At 32.9% G+C, this 20,391-nt stretch overlaps 1 protein-coding gene and 1 pseudogene across 1 annotated transcript; one reads left to right on the top strand and one right to left on the bottom strand.

The window, feature by feature from the left end:
* Positions 1-3,431: 3,431 nt before the first annotated feature.
* LOC127084642 (tocopherol cyclase, chloroplastic) lies at positions 3,432-7,119 on the top strand. The gene is made up of 10 exons (XM_051025131.1): positions 3,432-3,843; positions 3,917-4,161; positions 4,294-4,373; positions 4,674-4,750; positions 4,827-4,996; positions 5,346-5,443; positions 5,724-5,831; positions 6,337-6,453; positions 6,548-6,697; positions 6,785-7,119. Exons 1-10 carry the CDS (start codon positions 3,590-3,592, stop codon positions 6,959-6,961), a joined length of 1,476 nt encoding a protein of 491 aa, XP_050881088.1. The 5' UTR covers positions 3,432-3,589; the 3' UTR covers positions 6,962-7,119.
* Positions 7,120-13,471: 6,352 nt separating this feature from the next.
* Positions 13,472-17,182, bottom strand: LOC127087706 (bark storage protein A-like; annotated as a pseudogene).
* Positions 17,183-20,391: the final 3,209 nt, after the last annotated feature.

Here is a 20,391-nt window from a genome sequence, read left to right as displayed (position 1 = left end):
GTAAACCGTGTCATCCTTGTCCAGTTCAATATTAGGCCCATAGACATTTATCCTGTTAGGCAGGATGGGCAAATTCCATCTAGGTCACTCATGTCCCTCAGCATGCTTCGTGGAGTACCCATCAACTGTCTTTATGGTTATCCAGTTACGGACAACGTTTGATCAGTAATAAAGCACTCGACTCTACATCTAGGGTCCATAGTGGTTTCAGGTCGAAGAGTGGTATACACCATTATCACCATGAGAATAACTTATGACACTTTGCATAACTTTCTATATAGTATTCTCATAGCGGGTCAATCCGGTATAAATATTACTCTTAATATTCATACCTATGTTTAAGACTTGATAACTCCTTATCCATGATCCATGAGATGTGATCATCAGTCTATATACATAATAGTCTTAATGCTTTAATGTTATCCCACTTCACAATAAAGCTCGACTATGGATACTTTAAGAATAGTGCCCTTATGTTTAATGTGATCTCATGATCAAGTTATACTTGATCCATTAAACGGACTAGCTATTCTAGGGACTTTATTAAACAAACATAATAAAGAAAAAGCTTTTTATTATTAATAAATAATTCGATACAAGTACCAAAAGTATTGGCCTCTAGAGCTTACACCAACATCTCCAACATTGATAAGTTAGGGGATAACCCAATTGGATACAAGCTTTTGTTATTCATAAACGCCTATTTTGGGCACCTCTAGCACCACAGTGAGAAAAATGTGTTTTCCCCTTTTGATGGACATTATCACATCATCACTATTCATATCATCTGAAAAAATAACATAATCATATCACAAGAACACAAAAGGATGATAAAACCTAAACTCAAAAGAATAAATGGTGGGGTCACTCCTCACGAAAAATATTATTCCTTTCTTCTTTGCTACTTGAGCAGGAGACATGTACCAATATAGCGGCTCGCTAACCTTGTTTTCTCTAGATCATTGAAAAACTTGGTAAGTCTCATTTTCAACCTAGACTTCTCCTTAGAAAGGTCATTCTCCTTATAAGCATACTTCTATAGGCCTTGTAGAAAGTGATCCCACTTCCAAAACTTTGGGAACCTATTTGTACACGAAGAAGAAGGATGGGAAGTATCAACGAGAGATGGGGAATACCCTTGAGAATTGTCTACTTCCCTCTTCAGGATCAACATAGTCATGAAGGAATTATCACAAGTTGTACATACCCATCAGTTCACCTTGCTATTAGCAAGAAGCTCATAACAAAATATCACAAAGACTCTCGTGGGAGGTAATATTGAGGTTGACAATAAAGTAGTACTTATCCTTAAAATATTTGAAGCTAATCCATGTATACTTTAAACATCTTGCGTCCATGCTTGAAGGATATAAATCACAGGGAATGGTAAAGACCAACATGCTTCCTTAACACATGAAACATATGAAAGACACAAGGTCACCATAGGAGAACTGTTCTTGTACTCACACTAGTGTTATAACACTTTTACATATGTCAAATTTATGGGATGTACCCGGGAAGGAGAAATCCCCATATGATTTGGAATTTCGAGTTTAAAATCATTAAAAGGACGGGTGAATCCCAACCTAGAAAACAAACATTCATTAAAAGGAAATACACTTACCTTAAAGTGATTGTAAGTGCAATTTTCATTGTCGAGGAATGTCATATGCAAGTCCAACGACAACCCGAGATCCCGTGAGCTAACTCCTTTTTATCTTCACTAGTGTAGAAGTATCAAATTCCTAGCAATTCTTCACTCAGCCAAGGGTAGTGTGTAACATCATCAAGTAGTTCTAGCGTCGATGGTGACACCCTCTTCTCCTTGTCCTATTCACAGTTCGTAGGTGAAAAATGCTTGCTGTAAGTCATACATCTCGACCTCTGATTAAACCACCACTTCACATCATTCTCAAAAACCTCACGATTGAACAAATGTTCTAAACTTCTAGCTACACTTTATGTCTAATAGTCATCCATGAGATTTAGCATATGAGTTGGGATTGTCATATAGATTTCCCCTAAGGTAAACCTATCACGATCTTGCCTCATTTCTACCATAGTGGGGGCAAACTTCTTATCTCAAAGATTAATCATCTCCTATTCGATTCGTGAATCATTATCCCTAATATCTCTGTCACTAAGGTCAATAATGGGGATATCTAATTATGGATTCCCCTAGGTTTTCCATATTTAAGAACTAGTAAAAACTTAGAGATGTCCCAAGGAAAAAGGAGAAACTACTTGTTTGAAATGAAGTTTTTTGGAGAATTCAAGAGGAATGCAACTTGATTCGAGAAAGATGATTTGGACATAAAAGTTTCAGCAACAAATGATTTACAAGTGAAACTCTCTATGAAAGCGCTCAAGAAACAAATAAGAATTCGAAAAATGGAAATGATGTTTAAGTTTCCGCTTTATAAGTGTCAAAGGCGCACAGATCAATGAACACGTTTCAACAAAAGATCAAAAATCACATCTAACAGCTCAAAGAGAATTACGTAATATGCCTACTCTACACGCGTCATATGCCTACTCTATCCACGCGGGTGTATATGAAGGTCTTATATGAGACAATTTTATATTTGCACGAAGTGTAAAAAATGCATTAAAAATGAGTGTGGTTTTAATGCCAACTATCCCAATTCAATGCCACAACAAAGCTCCGTTTTCTCGGAGCATATTCTCAACGAAACAATTCCCTTAATAGACTCGTCCTTGAATCAGTCTCGACTATTTCTACATCAAACAACACTCGCTCCAGAGATGATAACAAGTACTGGGGGGGGGGGGGGGTGTTTCAAGACTCTCTAGAGGTCCAATAAGACCGACTAAATCCATAAGGTCAATCTTGTAAGGGCATTTCCCTAACTTGCGTACATCTAGACTTTCATTTTTGAGCATCACATAGATGTATAACTTCAACGTTCATCTCAACTATTGATACACATCCAACACTTTCCCACATTCCACGACGGACCAACCAAAAATTGCTCTAACTGTGTCCTTTATATAAGTGTGACCCAAAGTCACACCATATATTCTTTTTACGCACATTTGCATATTCCTACCTCATTCAAACAATAACTTAAGTGTCAGAGTGCTAACCTTACATATGCATCCTCTAATCACCATATAATCATAAACACTATATCAAAAGACTCATAGAGCCATAAACACCCTATCAAAAAAACTCATCATCATCGTCAACTTTTCTCTATTTCAAATCTAAAACACGATAAGATATCATTTTATACTTAAAACAATCACATCCTTAATCTTAACCCACACTATTCATAATAAAATCAATTTTGTTTAGAATTTTTCAACTCTATGAAAGATTAAAAACACAAAATGAATGAAACCAAAAAAGGGCTGAAATAACAACATGTATATAACATTACTACAAAAAATTTAGAGTCTAATAAACTAAACCAAACATCTCATTTAAACCACAAAAAATAAAAAATAAAACTAAGCATGTCACGTGGATTGAATTGAACTGAAGACGAAGATGAGTTGACACGGAAGACAATAAACTCACACACAGTCGCTTCTTCTTCTCCAAACAAGAATCACACTCTCATCCATGGAAACCAAGCTTTTTGAACCCCCTCCTCTTTCTCTTCACCTCCCCTCCCTTTCTTCATCCACCGCCAATTTCACAACACGCACATTCATCTCCTTTCCCCTTCGTAACAATCACGCTTCTTTCAAATCACTCGCTCACAATTCCGGTTCTCCACACACCGATCCCGTTGAAGATAATCAACATTCTCAATCTTCCAAACCTATTTACTCCCCTACACCTCCCAATCGGCAGCTTCGTACTCCTCACAGCGGGTATGCATTTTTTTTGTTTACATTATTCATTCAAATTGAAATTGAAATTGGTATTTTTTGTTTGTGTGTTTAGGTATCACTTTGATGGAACTGCTCGGAAATTCTTTGAGGGTTGGTACTTCAAAGTTTCCATTCCGGAAAAAAGGCAAAGCTTTTGCTTCATGTATTCCGTTGAGAATCCTGCGTTTCGCAAACCATTGACGACTTTCGAATTGGCTCAATATGGACCTAGGTTTACTGGTGTTGGGGCTCAAATTCTTGGTGCTGATGATAAATACATTTGCCAATACACTCCGGAATCACACAACTTCTGGGGAAGTAAGCAACTAGTTGTTGTGTATTCTTGCATAATTTGTGTTTTTTTTTTGTGTGGAGTTGTTAAGTGGATGATGATCACATTGTTATTTTATTTTAACTTTTACAAGACAATGTTTGTTTTTGGATGCTTAGGTAGGAATGAACTGATGCTGGGTAACACTTTTGCGGCCAAACCAAATTCGAAACCTCCAAACAAGGAGGTTCATCCTAAGGTAGGTTTATATATATTCTTTCAATCTATTTTTCTATGTTTTGTTAAGCACTTAAAGCATAAGCGTTCATCATATAAGTGATTATGTATAAATTATTTCTATAATAAAAGATAAAATAAAGCTGTAACTGTTTTCATGTATCTTATAATTTATAAGGTGTTTTCTTATTTCGTAGGTAATCCTTGATACCCTTGCAATGGTGACTTTTTCCTTAAATTTCAACACTTTTTGACTAGTTTGACAAATGGTTTATATCATGTCACCATCATATTGTTGATTACAATTGGTCACTTTGCTTAGGAATTTAATGATAGAGTATTGGAAGGTTTTCAAGTCACTCCTCTTTGGCATCAAGGTTCTATTTGCGATGACGGAAGGTAGGGGTTACATTGCCTTTTAAATTTGTCTTCTTTGGTTGATTACATTTGTTATTTGACACTAATTTAATTATAGGTCGGATTACGTAGAAACAGTAAAGATGGCTCGCTGGGAGTATAGTACACGTCCTGTATATGGATGGGGTGATGTCGGGTCCACACAAAAGTCAACTGCTGGCTGGCTTGCAGCTTTTCCTGTTTTTGAACCGCATTGGCAAATATGCATGGGTGGTGGACTTTCAACAGGCATGTGCTATCATGGTCTAGTATCCTCATTTTTTTATGTCTGAACTGAAACAGATTGGTTTGATCAATTGATGTGAAGCTATTATGGCGTATAATTTGCCAATGTGATCGACATTTAGCCACTTGCTATTTACAAAATGTTACAGATGACTAAGATTGTGGTGTTGAAGATATATATATAGTTATTGCTAGAGCCATGCGGTGAGTCAGGAATAGGAAAGATAGTGTATGACAATGATCATTTACATGATCAATTTTGAACAAAAATTGGAATGCTACGACAATGATTACTCATATTTGTAACATGTGTGTTCTCTTTCATTTTTCTTATATTAATATTCAATCTCAGGTTGGATAGAGTGGGATGGCGAGAGGATTGAGTTTGAAAATGCCCCATCTTATTCAGAAAAGAACTGGGGTGGAGCATTCCCAAGAAAATGGTTTTGGGTAAAGCTCTCTTTCTTCACTGTAGCATATGTCATAGAGTTTATCAGCACACCAGTTTCATGGTTTGTTATGAAACTTCAGCTCTAGCTTGTTGTATGCAATCTATTTCAAACCTTGTATTTTGATTTAACATTATGGTCAGAGTGTTGTATTTCCTTGTTTTATGGTTAATTGACTTTTTCCAGTATTGTAGATTAATATCTTGTGTTATTATATTAATGTTTCTCACCAATATTTGGATATATATTTTTGTATCTCATATCGTTGATTTCTCATGCAGGCTCAGTGTAATGTTTTCGAAGGTGCTAGTGGAGAGGTTGCACTTACAGCAGCAGGCGGATTGAGACAAATTCCCGGATTAACTGAGACATTTGAAAATGCTGCATTGGTAACTTCATACAACATTCAACTTTCAATTTGACCCATTTCATAGATCTACACAAACTATATGTAGTATGAAGATTACATTTGAAGTAAATGTTGGTGGTAATAAGAATGGCTAAAGGACAAGGATGTAAAGCTAATCTGATTGTTCTTTTATTTTGGGGATTAGAATAACATGTCTCTGCTCTTGTTAGCTGTTCTCTTTGAGTTGACAAAATCTAAAGCAATAATGAGTTTTTAGTATTTTCAATTATGCATCAATTGCATTAAGGACACTTCAGGAAAGCGATGAGGATTTCTGTTGATTTTATTGTCAAGTGGCTCATGTAGGTTGATATTTAATGACAGTTAGTGATTTCTTTTGTTTCAATTTATGGTAAAAATAGTGTTGCTCTTGTTAGTTTTGGTCACGGCATGCAGCAACCCTTTCTATTATATTATATAGTTGTTATTATTATTATTATTGATTTGTCCTAACTTTTAATATTTACTATGTTGCAAATTGACAGATTGGAGTTCACTTTGGTGGAAAGTTTTATGAATTTGTGCCTTGGAATGGTGTTGTAACCTGGGAAGTTGCTACATGGGGTTATTGGTTTATGTCTGCAGACAATGGCAATTATTTGGTAAATATTTGTTTCCAATCACATTTTTTTTTTATGTTGGTGATTAATATTACAACTAGTATAGTTGGCAGACTCAATTGTGATATTCTTGCAGGTTGAAATCGAAGCAACAGCAGATGATCCAGGTACTACATTGCGCGCTCCAACCTCAGAAGCTGGCCTTTCCCAAGCTTGTAAAGACACATGCTTTGGAAATCTAAAATTAAAATTGTGGGAACGAAGATACGATGGAAGCAAGGGAAAGGTGTTTTTCTTATTCCTGCATAAGTTCACATACTGTGTCTGATTTGATTATTGGAACATGCTCATGAATGTTATGTGAAAATGGCAGATTATATTGGACGTGACAAGTGACATGGCAGCTCTAGAAGTTGGAGGAGGTCCATGGTTTAACACATGGAAGGGAAAGACATCAACTCCACCTGTTCTTCAGCGTGCTATTGGATTGCCTATAGATGTAGATAGCATCTATAATCTGTTTCCTCTGTTTAAACCACCTGGATTGTAGTAAGTGGTTTTAATATCCTTGTAAAACTTCTCTTGGTGCATGCAAATATTCTCTGAGTTTCATGGTAAGTACAAAATTTTGAAAGGGATTCATGATTAGAAGAGTACAATGTTAATACATAGAAAAGATCGAATGAAAATAATCGAATGTTTACTTTATGAGAATGCTTATGGAATTCTTGACATGTGTTTGGTTGGAGGAGTGAGAAGAATGTTTAAAGTTAATTAATAATCTTGGGTCCTCTACAAATTGTTAAACATGAATCAAACATAGATTTTTCTTTGATGAACAACTGAATTCATTATACAACCAAATTAGTTGCAATAAAGGAAATAATACAAGAAGCATATTTCTCAATCCAAACAATATTAGAAGAAAATAAAGCAAATCTAGATAAATGACAAGCTGCTACAACAGCATCACGTCTAGCATTTTCCCAAGATAAAGCATTTTAGTTACACTCTATCATTTTTCTATAAATACACAGTCTATATGGTTCTATGACCACTGAATATGGTTCATGACAATTCTAATATTTGAAGGGACAATTGAGTAGTACTTTGACCAATTTTAATTATAAAAGAGCCAAACATTTCTTTGAAGAGACAACTTTTTTTAAGAGATAATTTTTTTCGGAAGAGATAAATTTTCAAAGGGAGGAAAAAAGAGGGAAGAAAAGAATTGTTCATAATTCAATAGCTGTGTTGGAAATTAACCAAAATGTGTAATCTAAGTAATAACCAGTGTGTAAACTAAGTAATGTGAGATTTTAAATTTTTATTTATTTTAATTTACACACAAACACATATACACAAACACCACCGATCCTTCATCGATACTAAATGTATAACCACTCGTTGCTTTGAAATCATCTAAGAAAGTATTCCAATATACATTAGTGTGATACTAAATGTATAACCACTCGTTGCTTTGAAATCATCTAAGAAAGTATTCCAATATACATTAGTGTATCTTTCAAGGACAACATGAAACCTCTGACAATCCTCTGACAATGTAATATAAGATTTATTCTTTTTTGGTATCTAAGACCTTATTAATAGTTTTATGGGGCTAATTACTAAGTCTATTGACAAACTTGGACAATAGTCCCACAACATATGCAAGATTGAGTCTAGTGCAATAAGTGGTATACCTAAGGCCGCAAATGATGCTTGCATATTCTGAGTGTCTTGTACTTTTACTAGTATTCTAAAATAGTTTCGCACTTGGATCATATGGTATGCAAGCAAGTTTGAAGTCAAATTAATTATATTTCTTTAGGATCTTTTCAACATAGTGAAATTGATTCAAGAAAATTCCCTTTTCCGACATATTAATTTTAATATCAAGAATTACATTAGCCTTTCCAAGATCTTTTATATCTAAGCGGTTAGATTTCACAACATCTACAACATTACTGTTTAAACAATGAAGAACTTAGAGACTATAAGGAAGTTATGAGGAGTCAAAATAAGACTGAATGGCTGAAGGTCATGGATGATGAGATGAAGTCTCTTCATGATAACCACTGTATGCAGTTGATAAAGTTGCATGAAGAAAGCTAGTTTATTCCCTTGATGTTATAGAGTTTGTTCCAACGTGGAGATTTGTGAGATATTGGATCGAACTCTAGTATTGTCGAAGGGTAACTTCTTGGTTCGACAATCTGACAGGATCATTAGCATGTTGTCCAAGTCTACTCACATGCTGTAATCGAAGTATGCTAGGATTGTTAGCATGTCGAATTGAGCCTGTTTGTTATGCTCAATTGTTTAAGTTAACTTGTTCTCTAAGTTAGCTTGTGTAATGAGCATGTGTGTAAAAGCCCATTAGTGTGTTAGTTTTTTTATAAATAGCATACTAGTCTCTCATCATTGGATAAGCCAAATCCTAATTAGGGTGAGAAAAGTTATTTTTCTATTCTGTCACACTTGTAATCTTGTTTCAAAGAGAAAGTAAAGAATATCAGTTTATAACCATATTCATTGTGTTCTTATTGTTTTCTTCTTTTCTACCCTTGTGGATTTCTTACCGATGAAGAAACCAATTATACTTTGTAATTCCGACATCGTTTTCACAATAAATTGGTGCGGTGAGCATGAAGAAGATGTCGTCAACAAAGTATGAGATTAAAAAGTTCACCGGAGTGAACGATTTTGGCATGTGGCGCTTGAAGATGAAAGTCCTACTAGTTCAACAGGGTTGTTTAGAAGCGTTGAAGGGAGCCACAACCATGGACGCTGCGCTAAAGGACGAGGTTGTAAGTGACTCCACATATTTTGCATCCACGAAACCTGTGTCGAAGACAAAGTTATGGCACATGAGATTGGGTCATGTCAGTGAAAGAGGCCTGGTCGAACTGGGAAACAGAACCTGTTAGGTGGTGACAAAGTCGAGAAGTTGGAGTTTTGTGAATCTTGTGTATTTGGTAAATCCTGTAGGGTGAAGTTTAACAAAGGTAAACAAAGAACACATGGATCCATTGATTATATTCATGCTAATCTTTAGGGGTCTGCAAGGAATCCTTCACATTCAGGTGGAAGGTATTTTCTATCCATAGTTGATGACTATTTCAGAAAGTTATGTGTATACATTCAGAAGACTAAGGATGAAACTTTTGAAAATTTCAAGAGTTGTAAGGTTCTAGTCGAAACTCAGACTGGCAGAAAGGTTAAGAGGTTGAGAACCGACAATGGCCTTGAGTTATGCAATGAAGCTTTCGACAATTACCGTGTCGAGTATGGGATTGCAAGGCATAAGACTGTAGCAGGTACTCCTCAACAAAATGGCTTAGCTGAGAGATTCAATAAAATAATCCTTGAAAGGGTTATATGCATGTTGGTTAGTGCTGGATTGAAGAAGGTGTTTTTGGCAGATGTTATTTCGACAACTACATATCTGATAAATAAATATCCTTCGATTACGTTAGATATGAAGACACCTGGAGAAGTTTGGTCGGGACATCCACCAGATCTCAACAAACTTAAAGTATTTGGCTGCATAGCCTATGCTTACATTAGGCAAAACAAGGTCGAACATAGAGCTCTGAGATGCATGTTCATGGGATACCCTGAACGAGTCAAAGCTTATAAGCTATGATGCCTAGAGCCATTTCGCAGGAGGTGTATCACCAGTCGAGATGTAGTTTTTGTAGATGTTTTTGATTGGCTGCATTTTGTGTTAAAACACTAACTGTACTCTGATGTCTTGACTGATGTCATGACATGCTTGAGTAGTATGCTGCAGGATTAGCTAATACAGGATTTACTGAATGTCAAACTGAATGTTATGACATTCATCCCTGACAGCAGATACTGAATTATAGGCCAGTTAGTTTTTCTGGTATAGTTCAGTATTTATTTCAGGCTGTTGTTTCAGGAAACTAACAGCTGAGTAAGAGACCTAGCATATAGCCTATTGTCTGGATGTCAAACTGAATGTTATGACATACATTCCTGACAGCATATGCTAAAGTGTAGGCTAGTTAGTTTTTCTGGTATGATTCAGTATTTATCTCAGGCTATTTTTCAGGAATCTAACAACTATGCTAAAATCCAGGAAACTAACAACTGTGCTAAAATTAAGAGGCCTAACATATAGCCTATTTGTTAGCACCCTAATATGTGGAAATTAGGTTAACTTGCTTAACCTTAATTTTAGGAAATTCAAGTACAAGGCCCAAGTGCTACATTATAAAAGGATGACAATCCTACTTTCAGCAATTCAGGGGTTTTGAAGTGTGAAGAATTAAATATATCATTGTATTTCCGTGATGTACGTTTATTGTGTTTTGTATTAGGTGTTACTTGTGAGCCAAGCAATTATCACTTAGAGGATTGCATTGGACTATGGTGTTTATTGAGTTGTAATTGTTGTGTCACTCTAAGCTTTTAAGCGTGAGTGTTGTGTTTTTTGATTAAAGCTTTTAAGCACAATCAAGAGTTGTTTGAAGTATAACTTCACCACTGACTTTAACATTATTAAAGGTTGTAATCACTGTTGTGATTGAGGGGGAGTGAGTAGGAACTCGGGTCTTAGTTGAGATTGAAATTGAATTGGGTAGGTCTTAAGTGATAGGATTAAACAGTTGGTTTAAGTCCTGAATTAATACATCTTATAGTGGATTTCCTCCCTGACTTGGTAGCCCCCAGACGTAGGTGTGTTTGTCACCGAACTGGGTAAACAATTCTCTATGTTATTTACTGCCCTTTATATTTACTTTCTGCATCATTCCTGTCTGCGCAGAATTGGATGTCATAACATCCAGTGTGACATCGATAGTCTGTTACTAGAATTTCAATTGGCATCAGAGCAGGCACCCTGCCTGTTAATTTCTGGGTGAGATCTAGGGACGCTACTTTCTAGTACCATGGACAGGGATGCAGGATTCTCAAATAGACCACCCATGCTGGATGGTTCTAACTATGATGACTGGAAACCTCGTATGATAGCCTTCTTGAGGTCTCTAGATAGCAAGGTCTGGAGAGTTGTCAACAAAGGATGGGAACATCCAACGAAGACAGGTAAAGATGGAATCATTATGCAAATTCCTGAAGAAGAGTGGGACAAGGAGCAAGAGGCATTAGCCCTTGAAAACTCTAAGGCCTTGAATGCACTGTTCAATGGAATAAATAAGAACATCTTCAGACTAGTGCATCACTGTGAGCTGGCTAAAGAAGTTTGGGATACTCTCAAAACAACTCATGAAGGTACCTCCAAGGTAAGGATGTCTAAACTCCAGATGCTGACTACTAATTTGAAAATCTGAGGATGAAAGAGGATGAGACTATTCATGACTTCCACATGAATGTTCTTGAAATTGCCAACACTTCTGGAGGCTTAGGAGAGAAAATGTTTGAAGAAAAACTTATAAGAAAGATTCTCAGATCATTGCCCAAGAGATTTGCCATGAAGGTTACTGCTATAGAAGAGGCTCAAGATATCTGCAATATGAAGGTTGATGAGCTTATTGGTTCTATCCAAACTTTTGAAATGGGCTTGTGTGAGAATGTGGAAAAGAAAAACAAAAACATAGCTTTTGTATCAAATACTGAAGAGGATTCAGAAGAAGGAAGTAGTGGAGGTGATGAAAGCATATCAGAAGCTATAGCCATGGTTGGAAGACAGTTCAACAAGTTCATAAAGAAGGTTGATCAAAAAGGTAGACCAAATGTCAAGAACTCTTCATCTGACATCAGTAGAAGATCAAAATCTGAAGAAAAGTTCAACCAAGGCAAGGGAATCCAGTGTCATGGATGTGAAGGTTTTGGACACATTAGAGCTGAATGTCCTACCTTCCTCAAGATGCAAAAGAAGGGACTATCTGTCACCTGGTCTGAGGGAGACTCTGAGAGTGAGTCTGAAGGAGAATCTACTAAACATGTCACTGCACTAACTAGTGTCTGTGTCTCTGATGATGACTCAAGTGGATATGAACTTACATTTGATGAACTTGCTGCTTCATATAAAGAGCTATGTGTCAAAAGTGCAGAAGTGTGTACACAAGGAGAAAAGCAGAAGAAACTCATCAAGGAGCTGGAAGCTGAGAAGAAGAAGCATCTGACAGTCATAGATGGTCTAAATGGTGAGATAACCTTGCTGACCTCTAAGTTAGATCAAATGACAAAATCCATCAGAATGCTGAATAAAGGAACTGACACTTTGGAAGAGATTTTAAAGGTGGGACAGAAATCAAGAACCATGTCTGGTTTAGGCTTTGTTAAGGAATCCTCAACTGAACTCAAAAGCTCAAAGGCTGAAGTTCAGAAAATCAAACAGAAGTCACAACCAATATCACAACATCAGGGAAACAGGAGGATTAACCATCAAAAGAAGAAATTTCAAAGATGGAGATGTCACTACTGTGGTAGATTTGGTCACATAAAACCCTTCTGTTACAGGCTGCATGGTTATCCTAACCAGACCCCTCAAGTCAGACCTAAGCAGAAGGCATCTAAGCATAATGCCCCCATTAAGAAATATAGGAATCAAAGAGTTGTCTCCTTGTCCCATGAGCATCACAAAACTCATTAAAATAAGTAGAAGTATATTCACCTTATCTATCAGTTCTCAACCACATGAACTTTAAACTCTTGAAACACTTCAAATGCTTGTGATTTTTCACTTAAAAGATAAATTCATATTTTCCTACTAAAATCATTTACACTCCCATTTGACTCAGGAGTGACAGGACCATATATGTATGAGTGCACCAGATGCAACTTGTTTGTTTTTGTCCAAAAACTCCTTTTACCTTTGTTATAACCTCTCTTGCGACCATAGTCTCTTCTTGCATTGGAAACCTTTAAGACTTGATCTTCATCTATATTGCCACACATTCGTTGCTCTTGAACAAGCAAAATACTTTGAAGTTCTTCCACTCTCATATTGGTATAAAAATTCTCTGACTAAAAGCCAACAAACTAACTAAACTAGTTATTAGATTTTTTATTATATTCCGAACAACCAACCAAGAACAAAGCTGTTGTCTCCATGTGCATAATTGCACTTATTACAGAATATTTAAAACATCACAAAAACAAGATCACCACTGGGAGTGTCCTGACAAGAGTTTCACAAACTCAATGACCACAGCGACAGAGTTAGTGGCGGCGAGCGACACAAACGTATCGGCCTCATTCGACTCCGCGGTGCCACCACCAGCCAAATCAGAGAGAGCCCTAATAGCAATGAAAGGAATCCTTTGCTGCAAGCAAACAAGAGCAACTGATGCACTTTCCATATCCACAGGACTAACGTTAAACTTATTATGAATAAATGTTCGGTACGCTGCATTATCTAAATAGAATCCTGCCTGAACTTGTTCCTCGTTCCACAAGCAGTACCTTTGGTGTTGTTGTCAAACATGTGTCTGAATCTATGCACGCTTCTAGCTTCATATTCTCGAGTTTTTTTGGCGATGAGGTAGTAGTTTGAATCAACGGGAACCCAAAGAGCATGTTGTCTTTGTTCAGGAATGCCATCAATGGGAAAAATCTCTTCAGGTTGATACCAAAGAGTGTTGAGATGGTTATCAACTGTAACACTATCAGCAGCACTTATATTTGAGGTGAAATCTGAAAACTTGATGAACCCTACATCCCTTGTGTAGTCTCCAAAGTTTTCTAATGGTAACGTATCATCAGCACCTAATCCAAATCTCTGCATATATTAATATTAGTATATTAATATTAAAATTAATAAATCTCTGCATATATTAATATTAAAATTAATAATTGATTATTTCACATCGATTAAAAAAATATAATAGATATTTTTAACAATATTTAAAAGAGAGAATAGTATTTTTAACAAATTATCTTTGTCTATTATTGGTCTATTTGATTTCTCATAAAAACATAATGAAAAAATAATAAATTGAGAAAGGAGAAGTAATAGAGATGTTTGACTCTTATTTGGTATGTTTATAAATTTATTTCTAAAACATCTAATCAAATATTTAAATTAAGTCATGCTAATAAGTACTTCAAGAATACTTTTTAAGAATTTCAAATAAAAAATATTGGATTGAATATAAGTTCTTTTTTTTTAAAATTATACCTTTTGTTCTTTAAAAAGGTTAATTGTTTTAATTTTTAATACATTAAATACAAATACTTTCAAAGAAAAAATATATTTTTAAACTCTTAATGAGTACTCTAGAATACTAGAAATTTCTCTAAATTTAATTATTATAAATTTAACTATGAATAAATGTAATTAATGAATTAATAGTCATAATTTTTTTATAAAAATTATCATGAAATTTAATTGTTATTACATGATATTAATTAGAAAATAATATTACCATAAATTAATTAATAATACTTTTAAAAAGTAAAATGTCTTCGTTTTGAAACAATTTATATTAAGATAATAATTTATTTCGAACCAAAGGAGTGTTAGTGTGTTTATAAAATCTTTGTTATTTTTATTCAAATAATCAACATTTACAAGTAATAACTATGGTTTTCACCTATTTTCTAAATTAATTGATTTTTTTATTTATTTAAAAAATAGAGTTAAGAGATGTCACTAATCTAATTGACAACTACATCTAATTGACAACTACATGCATTTTATAAAAGGTATCACCAATTGAATTGGTGTTAGTGTATAAGATTTAGATGAAGACACCTCTTACTTTTTAAATAGAAGCGTTAATTTAATTGACGACACATCTTACGAAATACATGTAGAATACATGTAGTCGCCAATTGAATTTATGACACCTCTTACTTCTAATTTTTTGTAAATAGGTTAGTTTGAGAAATAGTGAAAATCGTGATTACTTAAAAATTTAATCAAAAATATTAATTATTTGGATAAAATATATTCTCTTTGCGAATATTGGTTTAGCCCAAACAAATATATTATTAATTACTATAAATCTGAATCATTGTTCATCCAATCGAGTCTAATTATTAGGTTATTAGTCTCATCATAAGTCATTGGTTGGACAACATGATTAATAATTTGGATTATATAAATTTTAAATAAAAAATATTTATAAAATAAAATTCTTGATATAAATTTCATAATTATAAAACTTAAAAAAATATCTATAAAATCATTTACACAAATAATAATGTTCCAACTTTCAAAAACACAACAAATTCTAAATTTTTAAAAATAGAAATCTAACAAATTTATAAAATAGATTAAGTCCTAAAGATAGTCGGCATAGTACAAACTCATATAAATTACTATAACAATACATTAAAATAGATTTTTTAAAAAATTAATATGAGAGAGAAGCATTTTTTTAATTTCATTAATTTTCAAAAAAAAAATATTCCCACCCAAATTTCGTTTTGATGAATTTAAAAATATACATAAAAGTATCAACTCCCTTTCTAAGAAATCCATCGATTCAATAACCTGAGCGGTGGATTGGTTGAGTCACACTGATTTTCTTCGGACCAATTATAATTCTGATTTTATTCCCTTATCGGATCAACATACCCTCTGATGATTCTCAGTCTGTCCAACTAATATGATCCACCTATCCCGGCTATGTTTTAAAATACTAATTACTACTATTTTTTTATGAATCATGATTCATTGTAGTTAGGGATGAAAATAGATTGAGTCAATTTAAGCTTTCTCAAGTTAAATCTATCATACTAAAAAATATCAAAGTTTAAGTTTGATTTGTAACTTATTATAGATGTTAAAAGTCTCATATCAGATAACATATGACATGAATATGTGTTTATAAGCAAGAACAATCTTCATCCTACAAATCGATTTGAATATGTATTTAAAGGATAAATGCTTGAATATGTATTTGAAAGATGGACGGTATCAGATTGTTTAAATTTTAAATAATAAAAATGTTAATAACTTTCAACCATCAAATCTTAATATAATGAATGTTTTGAATGATGAAATCTGAGACATTAATTTAACATATATGGCTACGAAATCATTTTTGTCTCGTGTATAGTATTTTACTATGTAAAGTAAAGGTTGGTATCATATTTCTCACTATATATCATATAAAATAATATTCCAATATAATACCTGCCAGCTCCAAAGTCTCAAATGAGCCCAATAAAGAGGAATAGCAACATCTCCAATATGCAATGAAGGATTTGCATTTCCAGCAATACCATAATGAACAACTCCATCTATATTAAAAATGCTTAATAGAAGCTGTGTTGTTATAGCTGCATTTATCTACATTTCATATATTTATACAGAAATATTAGACTAATTAATTATATATAACTTTTAATTAACTCCAAAAATGAAACCTTACCACACTCAATCCAGTCATGACCAATACAACAGGTTTGTCGCCTATGGATCCAAAACGAAATCTCCTTCCTTTATTATTAGCCATAAATAAAATATATTAGGCGAATCACAAAGTATACATTATTGATATTTTTCCATGCAAAGCTTTATGATTATTTATTTCTTGTTAATGATAGCTGGTTTTTTGTCCTTTTAAATGGAAATAGATGTATGCAGTTACTTACCTGCAAAATCTATGATGGTGTCAGTAGGAGTATAGCTTGGATTTTGAAGAAGAGGATTCAGTTCAAAAGAATTTGGTATGACTAAACCCAAGTAAGGACCCTCTTGGTTGATTTTAGAAATTTTGCTTTGTAATTCAGATGTTAAAGCACAACTCACAAATGCATTTTGGGCATTAAACCATATAAATGTTGCAACAAACATGAACAAGACTGTTCTCCCATGAGTACCTGCCATTTTTATCCACTAAACTTAGACACACAAAATATAGAGAGACAAGAATGGTGGGATTTGAGAGACCAAGAATTTGGTTTTATAGAGAAAAAAAGAAGAGTAACCCACACGAGTGAGAAGGGTAAAAATTGAATCAATGATTCAATAAATTACACCAAGTCAATAATTATTGGTTTAAATGTTGACTTCACCCATCAGTCCTTTATATATATATATATATATATATATATATATATATATATATATATATATATATATATATATATATATATATATATATATATATATATATATTTCATTGAAAATTGATATTTATGGTGAGAAATAAGAACTAATAATATCAACAGTGAGATTAATTAATGTTTAAGATTTATTTATTCTATATAAAGAATACTAAATTTTTTCTATTATGTTTAATATTTAAATTTTTTATAAAAAGAGAATCTTATCATAAATATTTTTCTATTTGTTATATTAATATTTAGTAAAATTTAAAAACTAATACTTTTCTATTTATTTTAATTGAAAAAAATAAATATATAATAAGATTTAAATTTTTAGTTTGTCAATATCTAATATGAGCCACAATTATTATAATACTGTCACAATATAGTTTATTTAAAATGGTGACAATAGTAGAACATTCAAAATTAAAAAGTTGATTTTATTTATAATATAATCATTTTATACTTTAATATTATAGAACAATCTATTGAAACGTTCAACTTTTTTTCATAAAAATAAATTTTAGATCAATATATTTATAACTGTGTAATGAATAAAAATATTAGAGAATGTGAAATTATTATCTATATTGCTTGCCTTATTTGTTTGCAAGTTTGAAAATTTAATAAAAATTCTATTTTTGTGAAAATATTATAATGAAAGTGGCACGATATTGACAAATCAGAAATTTAAATCTTATTTAATATTTAATTTTTTTAAAACAAAATAAATAAAAAAATATTATTATTTAATTTATACTAAATATTAGTAAACAAATAAAAAAATATTTATGGTAAGATTTTCTTATTATGGAATTTTAAAACTTTGAACATAATAGAAAAAAAATCAATAAAATTCTTTTTATATAGGATAAATAAATCTTAATCATTAATTAAATCTAACACTTGATATCATTAGTTCTCGTTTTAGTTCTCACTTATTACATTCTTTTATATATATATATATATATATATATATATATATATATATATATATATATATATATATATATATATATATATATATATATATATAATTTTTTATAACTGTTGGAATAAAATCTTGTTTGAACAAGATCAATCTTCACAACATTCCTCACTCAAGTGATACACACAAAGTTTCAATGTTCAATTTGTTCCTCACATTTTTGCAATTGAAAATAAAAATAAAGATGGAATAGAAGGAGAATATGGAAGAAAAAAGAGTATTATATTATATCAATTTTTACAAAGTTAGGAGTCTCTTATATTGAAATTACACGAGTCAAGTAATCTCATTTTGCTTAACTAACTTTTAAAATAGAATTCTGTTTTATAACAAATTTTCTACAACTAACTAACTTGTTATTTGTTTCCTAAGTAACATAAAAGGACATTATGAATTACACTTTCAATCCACCTTTATTTCATTATATATAGACTCTATACATTTATCATATTTCTCAATTTTTTGAACAATTCAACATGTACAACTTTGGTCATGATGTCAGCTATTTGATTCTCACTTCTATAATGCTCTAAGCACCACCTTCCATTCCTTACTTGTTCTCTAAGTAGAATCTCTTTTCAATATGTTTACTCCTCCCATGTGCTATCGGGTTCTTGGTCAAGTTGATAACAAGCATGTTACCAATTATCATAATCATAGCTCCATGATCATTGCTTTCAATCTCATCAATAAAATTCACCATTCATGTTGCTTGATAGACATAAACGGAAGCAACTATGTATTATGTGTCACATGATGACAATGCTACAACTAATTCATTTCTTGAGCTCCAAGCAACCGATGCAACACTTAACATGAATACATAACCACTTGTAGATTTTATATCCTCAGCTTTACCATACAAACTTGAGTCAGTATATCCCACAGGTCTGCATTCTTTTCCTTCATATGTTATTGGAAACAATATCAATAGTCTAGTATTCCTTTGAGATAACTTATTATCCTTTTGGTGGCTGCAAGATGTGACAACTTTGACTTCTGCATGAATCTATTTGTCGTGCCTACATTGTATACTAGACCAGGCATTGTGTGCCAAAGATATCTCAATGATCCAACAAGTCTTTTATAATATTGTGTTGGATCTGTTGGACAAGTGACTTCAAGCACAAGAGGGGGGAGGGTGAATTGTGGTATTTTAAATTCATGATTAGTTTTATTCTTTTCTCGATTAAGATCGTATTAGTACTTTTGGTAGAGTAAATTACAACGGAAATACAATAAAGAAAGTAAATTGCATAAACTAAAATGTTGGGGTTAGAGAGATTTCACCATTGATTTATACAAGTTTGGCCGAATGTTGCTCTAGTCCTGTCCCTAAGAGGCATTCTTAAGAGTTTTACTATAAATATTGACTATAAACATTAAGCTTTTCTAGGTTCTAGGAATGCTAAGCCATTTGAAATGTCTATTGCTCATAATAGACCTCATGGTAAGTCTCCTTTAGCTGAGACCTCGTTTAATTCTATTCATACTATCAACACTACTTCATCTACTCCTCTTGAGGACAATAAGTTATCTTAAAGGATATATGAAATGAAGCTTAAGCTGAAACAAAAGTTACTCTTCCTCCTCCAGAAATTGAGATTGCAACTATTTTCTGGAACGAAGCCAATGGTAGAAGCTGAACCAACTCCTCTTGTGTTGAAGACTCTGGAAGAACTCAAGCAAGAGAATGAGGTTGTTAGGACTCTCACGGAAAAGAAATACGACATGTTCAAGGAACACGCTCAAACTAACACAAAGATTGAATGACTGCTTCAAGTCATTTTACCAAGACTGCCACCCCCAACTTAGAACCCAAAATGTTTTTAAAATGTTGCTTTCTTTTGTTTTTGATTAAATGTTTATATTTTGATTCTGTATCTTTGTCCTTCTAAATTAAATGAAGTTTATTTTATCTTTATCCTTTGTCTTTATTCTTTTATTATCTTTTTGATTGATGTCAAATGAGGGAGAAAAGTGTACACAATTTTGATATA

The sequence above is a fragment of the Lathyrus oleraceus genome, chromosome 5, assembly GCF_024323335.1.
Source record: "Lathyrus oleraceus cultivar Zhongwan6 chromosome 5, CAAS_Psat_ZW6_1.0, whole genome shotgun sequence".
NCBI classification, from domain to species: domain Eukaryota; kingdom Viridiplantae; phylum Streptophyta; class Magnoliopsida; order Fabales; family Fabaceae; genus Lathyrus; species Lathyrus oleraceus.
The sequence above is the reverse complement of the archived record's forward strand: the minus strand, read 5'-3'. Positions and strand labels throughout refer to the sequence as shown.